This window comes from Rhincodon typus, chromosome 22 (assembly GCF_021869965.1).
Source record: "Rhincodon typus isolate 14 chromosome 22, sRhiTyp1.1, whole genome shotgun sequence".
NCBI classification, from domain to species: Eukaryota; Metazoa; Chordata; class Chondrichthyes; order Orectolobiformes; family Rhincodontidae; genus Rhincodon; species Rhincodon typus.
In genome coordinates, this window is record NC_063353.1 from 45610590 (window position 1) to 45621338 (window position 10749).

At 40.3% G+C, this 10749-nt stretch overlaps 1 protein-coding gene across 2 annotated transcripts in view; it reads left to right on the forward strand.

Annotated features, from left to right (window-relative positions):
- The first annotated feature begins 271 nt into the window (after positions 1-271).
- LOC109929694 (SEC61 translocon subunit alpha 2) overlaps positions 272-10749 on the forward strand; it is an 18008-nt gene continuing 7530 nt past the window's right edge. Inside the window, exons 1-6 of one of the 2 annotated variants that reach the window (XM_048610092.1) lie at positions 272-558; positions 3019-3086; positions 5945-6010; positions 6096-6174; positions 6745-6876; positions 8374-8483. In XM_048610092.1, the coding sequence (XP_048466049.1) occupies positions 6114-6174; positions 6745-6876; positions 8374-8483 (303 nt within the window). In that variant the 5' untranslated portion in view covers positions 272-558; positions 3019-3086; positions 5945-6010; positions 6096-6113. The other variant, XM_020529252.2, reaches the window with a different exon arrangement.

A 10749-nucleotide genomic window follows, 5' to 3' on the forward strand; every position in this document is an offset into this window, starting at 1 on the left:
GATCAAAGAGTCACATCATTGATGATTATGCATTAAACAAACCTAAGATGCTGTTAAATCTCTAATCAGTTAGAAAGCTTTAATTGATTGATATGTATATATAAATCGCTGAATTCCTTTGAAGTCAGTTCTCTCAGGACTTAGGTTTGTTTAATGCATACTCAATGGTGTGACTCTTTGATCTTTTACTCATAAATTCTGTGTCTGATACTGACCTCTCTCACTAACACCTGGAGGAGGAATGAGGCTCCAAAAGCTGGAGTTTTCAACTAGACCTGTTGGGCTATAACCTGGTGTCGCGTGATCGTGGGTGTGTCTGAGTTAGCTCACGAAGCTTACAAAATTCAAGAAAACAGCTTCAGCAAACCCATGTTGAATTTGGAAGAGGTAAAGCCAAAGAAATTTTGACTTGAGGACGCAGACATGAGAAATAAACGCCACCTATAAAACTCAAAAAGGGTGTTAAAAATTCTGCAAAGAGAATGGCCACTTTTAGTACTCAGAACTCATCTTGAAAAGACCAGAGGATTGAAGCTGACAAGCAGAGAGCAGTAAAAGGTGAACAGTATGATTTATAAAACGAAACCTTTTGTTTTGAACCATCAATCCACAGTGCATCTTGTAGCCGTCCACAACGTCTCCCTCTAACCGTCTCTCAGTTTGAATTCCGCGCCCTCACCTTCCGTTGGTGCCGACAGGAAGTGACGCAGAGAGCCCGCTGATGTAAGGACCGGCGGCGGGTACAGCAGTAGGTGGAGGAGCGGGCGGCGATTCATGAATGATTTTTTTTTATCGTCGCACCGTCTTTGGGGGGGGAAAGTACGCGCAAAAAAAAAATAAGCGGGAGAAGGCCGCAGTTAAATCACCGGCAGCTGGGGGAGCAGAGAAGAGAGGGCCGCAATTAAAGCACCGGCAACCAAAAGGCGAACGCGCTGTCTATTTCGCAGCCGCCGGAGTCACGTGGCTATACCGGTGATCACGTGGGAAAGCAGCTGGAGCTGAACAGCAGCTATGGCCAGTGAGTATTTACAACCCTACCCCCTTGTTAGGGGCAGTGAATATTTACCCTTCTCCTCCACCTTGGGGGAGAAACAGTATTCATCCTCTGGACGAATGGGTGGTTAGCTTTCACTCCCTGGGAATTATTAAGTGTTAACTACCTGGGGGGGGTCACTAAGTATTCTCTTCCTGGGGCAGGGTGTTGATGAGCCTTCCAGGGTGGGGGCCTGGGGCACCTTTACTTGTCACGACTCACTGTGAGGGTTGGGTAAACGTCATTCAGATGGCGAGAAACAGTTTCCCTCCATGGCAATCTAACAATCTCTCACATTCATTCGTTATTGGTTACTTATAGTTATTACTGATTTTTTTGTGTGTGTGTGTCTGTTTGACTCATTCATATAGCGTCAATCCTGTATTCACTCCATGTTGACTTCCCTCCTGGAATAAAATGCAGCAGGTGTTGGAAATTTGAAATTAAAATGTGATGCAGGAAATACTTTGCAGGGTTTGCAGTATTTGCACAAACAGAAACCACAAACATTTCAAGGTGATGAAGCTTTGTTGGAAAAGTGACTCAACTGCAGTAATTGGACAAAATACAGATTCAACTCTTAATATTTGTCAATAACTGTGAATCCATACTGTGTAAATCACATTCTTCGTTGACCTTCAGAGTAAAGATAACAGAGCTCCTGTTTGAAATTGTGATGAAGTGTCCACCTGAATCTTGTTTTTTTTCTTCACTTTTGATGTTTTCTGATCAACCTGTTCAGGGATATTATTACACACCTCCAGAGCATGTGAGACTTGAAGCCAAGTTTCCTGGTTCAGGGGCAAGAACACTACCACTGTGCCACAAAAGCCCCACTTTTACTTCATTTTTTTTAATTGAACTTTTTTTTTCTCATCAATCTGTTCAGAGATGTTATTACCCTCCTCTGGAGGAGATGTTGCTTGAACCTGGGCCTCCACGGTCGTGGAGTAGGCACACTGCCACTGCAGCACAAGAGCTCCACTTTTACTTCATTTTAATTTACATATTGAAAATGCATTCACTTGTGAATTAATTATGGAGTATCATTCAAGTTTTCAATGTCAAGCCATCAGGATGTCTTGTCCATTTTTACTGTCAAGCGATTACTTTTGAAGCAAAGTAATCGCTTTGGAAAAATGCAGTTATTACCAGTTTTTATGTATTAATTGCAGATATAACAAATTTAAAAACACTGCTGGGTTGTAACATGAAAGACCAAGTTCTAATTGCAAGCTCTGGTCTTAATTGGTACTCAATGACTTTTACAAAAGCATAATACAGTGCAGGGTTGCCATTTACCTGAAATGGCAACTGTTTCTCCACAGATTTTGCCTGATCTGTGAAATTCCAGAAGTTTCTGTTTTTGTTACTCATTTATTTTGATTGAGGGTCCAAACGTGAGGAGTGGCTCACTAAACAGTTGTATACACAACCATAGGGTTACTTTGCTTATTTGAAAATAAATTATGATCTATATTTTGCAACTTTGTATTGTATTCTTTTTACTGTTGCATCGCTGACTGATGTGAGGATTAGAGTTTAATGTTAGCTATAGGTTTAGAAACAGCCCTTATCAGTAAATGCTGTTATGAAAATGCCTAAAATTGAGAATACTTGGTGGAGTCGGCATACTGATCCTGCAACATTGTCAGGATTCATTGCAAGTTTTTTTTACGCACAGTCCCAAGTTACAGGGAGAGACAGAACCCACAAATCCTTCAAACATTTTCTGCAGCCCCAGTACATATTCCCAAGTATTTTTAAAATATAGAAATCTTGCTGGTTCCCTTTGCAACATAGCACAATGTAAAGAACTGAATAATTGACAATGTCTCTAGCATTTCTTTTATCTGGTACTATCCAGATTTCTCCTCTATCACTGTGAAAGAGAAGCGAAAGTATTGTTTACAAACAAAGTGTTGAGACGATAACTAGTTCATAGCTTGTTAAGTTGGTAAAACTTAATGTTCTGTTTATTGCAGTTAAATTTTTAGAAGTCATCAAGCCATTTTGTGCTGTTCTACCTGAAATCCAGAAACCGGAAAGAAAGGTAAATTAATTTCAATTCAAATTTTACATCTTGCTCACAATAATTTGTTATGCTTCCACCAGATCTATGCTGTTGGTTTCTTGGTTTAAAGTATCATTTTCAAAGAATTCATTGCTTAGATGTTTGACCATAGTGGGGAAGTCATGCTGAGGTGTACAGGACATTGTAGAGGCCTCTTCTAGAGTACTGTCTGTAGTTCTGGTTGCCCTGTTATAGGAAGGATATTACCAAGGTTGAGAACACATTTACCAGGATGATGCTGAGACTGGAAGGTTCGACTGTAGGGATAGGCTGGGACTTCTTTCACTGGAGCGTAGGGAGTTGATGGGTGACCTTATAGAGGTTTTTAAAATCATGAGGGGTACCGGTAAAGTGAATGGCAGGTGTCTTTCCCTATGGTGCGGGATTTCAAGACTTGCCATATGTTTAAGGTGAGAGGAGGAAGACTTAAAAAAAAAAGACATAAGGGACAACTTTCTTACACAGTGAGTATTTATGTATGGAATGAACTGCCAGAGGAAGTGGTGGATGCAGGTCCAGTTACAATGTTTAAAAGACACTTTGATAAGTACATGAATAAGAAAGGTTTGGAGGAATATCCACCAAGTGCATGTGGATTGGACTAGTTTAGTTTGGGATTATGGTTTGCATGGACTAGTTGGACTGAAGGGTCTGCTGCCTTGCTGTGTCACTCTTGAGCATTTTCACATCTGAATGGGTGTGTTCGAATTGACCTGCTGTGGCTTCTCATCTGTATCTTTCTACCATGCCTCTGACCATAAATTACATGGCAAGTAAGTGTTTTTGCAAATCTGATTGAAGTAGCAAGTGCCAGCAAATAGTGCCGTTGTGCAAGTCAGCATTCAGTCATCTTAATTGGCAAAACCTGCAACCTTGCCTCTTGATTTACTAGCAACTTCTTCAAAACCTCATGTGTGATGAGACTTTTAACCAGTTGAGCTGAATTCTAGAGGTGAGATGAGAGTGACAGCCCTTGACATCAAGGCTGCATTCGACAGAGTGAGGCATCAAGGAATCTGAGCAAAACTGGAATTAGTGGGAATTGGGGGCAAGCTCTCTGCTGGTTGGAGTCATACCTGGTTGGAGGTCTGTCGTTTCAGCTCCAGGACATTCCTGCAGGAGTTCCTCAGGGTAGTGTCCTAGGCCCATTCATCTTTAGCTGCTGCATCAATGACCTTTTCTCTGTCATAAGGTCAGATGTAGGGCTGTTCACTGATAATTGCGCAATGTTCAGCACCATTCGTAGCTCCTCAGACACTGAAATAGTCCGTGTCCAAATGCAACAAGATGGAGGCTTGGACTGACAAGTAGCAAGTAATATTAACATCACGTAAATGCTAGGCAATGTCTATATCTAGTGAGAGACAATCTAATTGCTGCCGCTTGACATTCAATGGTGTTACAGTCACTGAATCCCCCACAATCAACATACTTGGGTTACAATTGATCAGAAACTTAACTGACTCGCCGCAAAAATTCAGTGGCTCCTTACTTCCCCCAAAGCCTGGCCACCATCTACAAGGCACAAGTCAGGAATGTGATGGAATATTCTCCATTTGCCCATTCTTTTATCAATGTTGCAGCTCCAACAACTCTCCAAGACAAAGCCGCCCACTTTATTGGCATGACATCCATAAGTATCTACTATGTCTACCATTGATGCTCAGTAGCAGCAATGTGTACTATGTACAAGATGCACTGCAGAGATTCACCAGAGATTCTTAGACAGCACATTCCAAATCCATGATTACTTCCATCTAGAAGGACAAGAGCAGCAGAAGCATGGGAACATTACCATCTGCAAGTTCTTCTCCAAGCCACTTACCTTCCTAACGTGGATAGATATCACCGTTCCTTCACTGTGGCTGGGTCAAAATCCTGGAACTCCCATTGTGGGTCAATCTACAGCATGTAGACTGCAGCAGGTTAACAAGGTAGCTCACTGGTACCCCCTCAAGTGCAACCAGTGATGTGTAACAAATACTGGCCAGCTAGCAATGCCCACATCCGACAAGTGAATTTTAAAAAAAAAAAACCTATAGTTTTGGAAATTAACAGGATCAGTTTTGGAAGTTGGTTGGCTGTCTTTTGTCTTTTTTTTGACTGGGAATGGTATATATTGTTGAAAAAGTAAATTCAGATGAAAATTATGTTGATGCGTCATCAGTAACAATCTCCTGAGTTTGCCATCATGTAGTGCAGGTGTTTTAAGTTTTTGACCTTCCTTCACATTAGAGGTTCTGTGACGCAAACCACATTGTATCCAAGCACTTTAACTGCATAGTGTTAAGTTTGCAGAAGAATTCACCGAACATGGTAGAATGCCTCCTCATTAGAAATAAGTAAAACTGGCTGTATTCACTCTCCAAATTATTATGGGAGGGGAAAGGAGAGTAAAAGACAAGATTACTATGAAGTCTCACAATTTACAATGTATAAAATAACCTGTTGGCTGCAAGTCCAACTTTTCTTCAGGGTATTAGTGAGTGCCTTGTAATTTTTGTTGCTAAATTCTAAGGCCATAATTTGTGCTTGGTAACTACAACAACGCAGAATTGCCATGTCTGGCAGGACAACATCAGCATGTTCACTATCTAAATGTCAGCACTCACCTCGGAGATTATCCAGTCCTGTTCTCCTCTTCTAGAACTGTTGACTTCCATGGGACTATCCTGAAATGTTCAGATTATTATCAAAGCAACTGTTACCTTGCTTTCTTGCCCCGTTTGATAACTGTTGTGTAGTATGTGAAAGTAAAAAATGAACAGTTATGGAAAACTGCCTGTTGTGACTGGATTTTTGAAAACCACAATCTCTAACATCTATTTATACCATAGATCCAGTTCAGGGAAAAAGTATTATGGACGGCTATCACACTCTTCATTTTCTTAGTATGCTGTCAGGTAAGTGCAGTCATTTTGGAAATTGGCTAGCTTCTTCGCTACGAGCGATATTTGAAGCATGCTAATGTCTCATTGTTGGTTATAGATACCGTTGTTTGGCATCATGTCATCAGACTCAGCTGATCCATTCTATTGGATGAGAGTCATACTGGCATCCAACAGAGGTAGGTTTTATTAAAGTAGGTTTAACTGATTTCTAACAAGATATTTAAACTATTCAAATTCCAGTTGAAGGGATATCCTTGAGAAAGTTTACAGATCATGCTCTTAGCTTTTTCTAATGTGCTGTCCAGTATTGGCTGCAAACTTAAATTCACCTGTTACTGAGACATTTCTTAGAAAAGATGCTTTGTATAGTGTTTTAATTTCACATCGAAAATAGCTAAAGGTGCCATGTATACTTCTGAAATGCAGTTGTTATAAATGCAAAACAAGCATGATTTGGGCTGTAAACAAAATTCCGATAGCACCCTTGAGCTAAATGACTGGTGTTAATCTGTTCTTGGTTGTGGGAACTGCATCAGAACTTGTAGAGGAGCAATTGGCTGGAGGCCCTGTTCTGTGAATGGCTAGAATTGGGTCATTCGATATTTGATTCTCTTGATTTATCTATACCTAAATAGACACTGTGTACGTACTGATTATTATTTCAGCAAAATTGATTTGCGCTGACATTAAAAACTGCTTTTTACTGTGATTCCTGACATTTCTCATTGAATTGCTGGTGTTTGCAGGTACCTTAATGGAACTGGGGATCTCTCCAATTGTAACCTCTGGTCTAATTATGCAGCTGCTGGCTGGAGCAAAAATCATCGAAGTTGGTGACACACCAAAAGATCGAGCACTCTTCAATGGAGCTCAAAAGTGTAAGCATTTAGAATTCTGACCTAAATTGCCTTTGAGGAATAGGCCCTGATTTTCATCTCTGGCTGAACCAGACTGAATTCAAGCTTGAATTATTTGATCCAGAGTTGATTTTCGAACCCCATTTCCTCTCCATCACAAGAAGAGTACCAGCTGTCAGTTCCATGGTGTGGTATGAGTTCACCAACACCCCCAGTTCACCTTTTGCTGTAGTCAGAATCTGTGCCTTTGTCATCTTCAGAGTCACATACTTCAGTGCTGTCCTGATCTGTACTTAGAGGCCTTGATACGCAAATTTAAACTCTTCAACCTTCATCCATTCATGGCCTTGCCCACCATATGTCTGTAACCACCTTTCACTCTGCCTTCAAAACTTACTCCAGAGGCCAAGCAGAAGAAACTATCTGTTCATTCCACTCCATTGCTGGAAGCCATGCCCACAGCTACTTCTAAACTGAATTTCTGTTCCCAAGCCCCTTTACCCCATCCTCTGAAGACGACTTTAAATGACACTTTTGACCTGGTCAATCTGTTGTTGAACACTATTTTCTTGGACACCTTGTTTAATACTTTTACATCTTTGTCACTGATCTCTACATGAAAAGTGTGACAATAATTGTTTACACACATAACTGAAGTGTTGCACGTTTGAGTTTCTTGGAATAATTTTGAGTACATTTTTCTTTATTTTTGAGATCCCTGTGCTTGAAATACAGTTCTTCATTTAAAGAAATGTTAATGTTTGGTGTTTTGAAAGAATCTGTAACCAAAATCTGTCTCATTGATCTTGAAAAGTTACTGTGTACTTGAAGTGCCAATATAAATTTTGATCTTTCATTTACTCTCTTAAGAAAGATTATCTGCTTTTCCCCTCAGTTTCGTCCACTATTGTTTTCATTCTTTCATGAGATTTGGGTGTTTCTGGCTAGGCCAGTATTAATTGCCCATCTGTAATTACCTAGAGGGCGGTTCAGAGTCTGTAATATTGCTGTTGGTCTGGAGTTACGTGCAATGTTCCCAGTCAGTTGCACGCTTGTGTGGCCATAGCAACTAAGATTTCCAAATGCATGTTGTCATTTTCCATCATATGACTTTGGTTTAAATATACCCCTAGACTACTCCGCAATCCATGCAGACACAACAAAAATGAGAGGAAACATTGGTTCACATATAGGTCAAACCAAGTAAGGATGGCAAGTTTCCTTCCTAAAAGACATTTATGAACCAGATGAGTTTTTGCAATAATTGACAATGGCTACATGGCCAGTCTTTTGTTCCAGACTTTTATTTAATTCAAATGTCACAGTCTTCTCTGATGGGGTTTGAACCCAGATCGTTTGCCTGGGGCTCAGGATTACTAGTGCAGTGACATTGTCACTATGCCGCTGCCTTCCCAAACAATAAAATATTATCTTAAAAATAATGGTTTTCTGTTGTGCTGGGCATGCATTTGTGGCTTTGAAGGAGTTGATATTTGAATATTTGCACTTTCTTTGCAGTATTTGGGATGATTATTACTATTGGTCAGGCGATAGTATACGTAATGACAGGCATGTATGGTGATCCAGCAGAGATGGGGGCTGGCATTTGTCTACTCATCATTATACAGGTCAGTGCTTCAGGTAACATGTGCCAAGTATTAAACGGGCTGCTTTATGGAGTTGCACAGCTTGTAGAAAGCCTTGCTGACCAGAGATCCCAATCTGACCTAATCCCATTTGCTAAACATTCTAATATCTTGTTTTTTTTAAGCATTTCCTGTATCAAGACTACCTCCACATTCCCTGACTTCTGCAGCATCTTCCTTAAGAAAAATAGATGCAAAGTAGTAATTTATAATCTCAGCCATGTCCTCTGTTTCTTTGCATAAATTACCTTTTTGGTACCTAGTTGGCCCACCTGTTCTCTTGCTAACCTTTTAGTATTTATATGCATGTAGAAAACTCTTCAGATTCCTTTTTACATTAGTTATTAGTGTCTTCTCATAACATCTTTATGCTTTTAATTGTCATTTTTCACTTTCTCCTGGAATATTCTTCATTCAGCCTTGTTCTCATCTGAATTATCAGCCTGCCATCTGTCGTATTATTTGATGTTTCAAGTACAATATCATTCATCTTTGGAACACAGTTTGAATAATTATCTGTGGAGAGAGAGAAACGGTTAAAATTAGACCCGCTGAGTTTCCTCAACATTTTGTTTTTATTTCAGATCTCCAGTATTAGCAATACTTTGCTTTTATCTGTCATGTGACCCTTTTTCTACTTCATCTCTTTCTGTCTCCCTATCATCACTCGGAGACCTCTGACTTACATTGTCTTCCTCATAGCACAAACAGGCAAAGTCATTTGAGGACAATGCCTTAACCAATGAGAGTCAACGTACCTAGTTTAAATTTAAACATAGCTTAGTAATTAACTGTGTGTCATCATCTAACTCAAGCTTTCTCATGGCAACCTCTCTATTGATCAGAGTCCACTTGCCAATCATTCAAAACTCTCTTTTTGTACATTATAAAATGTTATTCTCCTTCACATTAGTATCCTTAGTAATGTCCTGATAGGTGCAATACCAATAGCTTTGGCCAAATGCCTTTTTTTAAATCAATACTCAAGTTCTGTGCAACCAAAATACTATTTGGCAAATTGTCAAATGTTAATTTTCAATAAGTTGAAGAGCAACTTTAAATGAATTCAATGAATATTTAAAAATCGATTAGGTGGCACTTGTATGAGAGAGTTAGACCGCATCTATATGTGAATGTAACGGCATAATTGGATTTTGAGTGGTGCCTTTCCAATCTAAAGCAAGTGGCAACAAATACGTCTCTTTGAATTTGTCTGCTTGTTTAGCAGAGGCACTGACACGTTTGCTTAATGAAAATAATGAGTGAAAATATTATTGTTGATGCTTCTCGGTTCCATTTTAACCAATATGAGTTTTCATTCCTGACTTTATTGTGCAAGGTTTGGTATAATTAAGCACAAGCTGTTTATTCCTACTGCTTTCTTTTCCCTGGCCCACTGTCTGTAATCTTTGTAATTTTATTGCACATGCAGAAGGGAAGGAACTTTTAAAATAGAACTAGTGTGTTTTGAGAGAGAGCCAGCATTACTTCTGTAGAAGAGGACAAAATGATGCTTAAATTAACATCTGATGTAAGGATCTTACTTTCATGAAGTGGTACCTGAAGATAAGATTTTTATTTTATTTCTGAGCACTGTAGTACATTTATGGGAAACTTCCTAGACCTGTCTAATTTATAATGATTCAGTGTTAATATGTGTGTGTTGGAGGAAAAAATACTTTATTGAATATTTCAGCATAACGTAAGGTTAGAATGCGAACTATCCCAACATGCTCCAAATGACTTGTAAAACAAGAGAGGCTGACGTTTCGGGCCTAGACCCTTCATCAGAAAAGGGGGAGGGGAAGGGGGTTCTGAAATAAATAGGGAGAGAGTGGGAGGCGGATAGAAGATGGATAGAGGAGAGGAAACAAACAGGTCGAAGAGGCGGGGATGGGGCCAGTAAAGGTGAGTGTAGGTGGGGAGTTAGGGAGGGGATAGGTCAGTCCAGGGAGGACGGACAGGTCAAGGGGGCGGGATGAGGTTAGTCGGTAGGAGATGGGGGTGCAGCTTGAGGTGGGAGAAGGGGATAGGTGGGAGGAAGGACAGGTTAGGGAGGCGGGGACGAGCTGGACTGGTTTTGGGATGCGGTAGAGGGAGGGGAGATTTTGAAGCTTGTGAAATCCACATTGATACCATTGGGGTGCAGGGTTCCCAAGCGGAATATGAGTTGCTGTTCCTGCAACCTTCGGGTGGCATCATTGTGGCACTGCAGGAGGCCCAGGATGGACATGTCGTCTGAGGAATG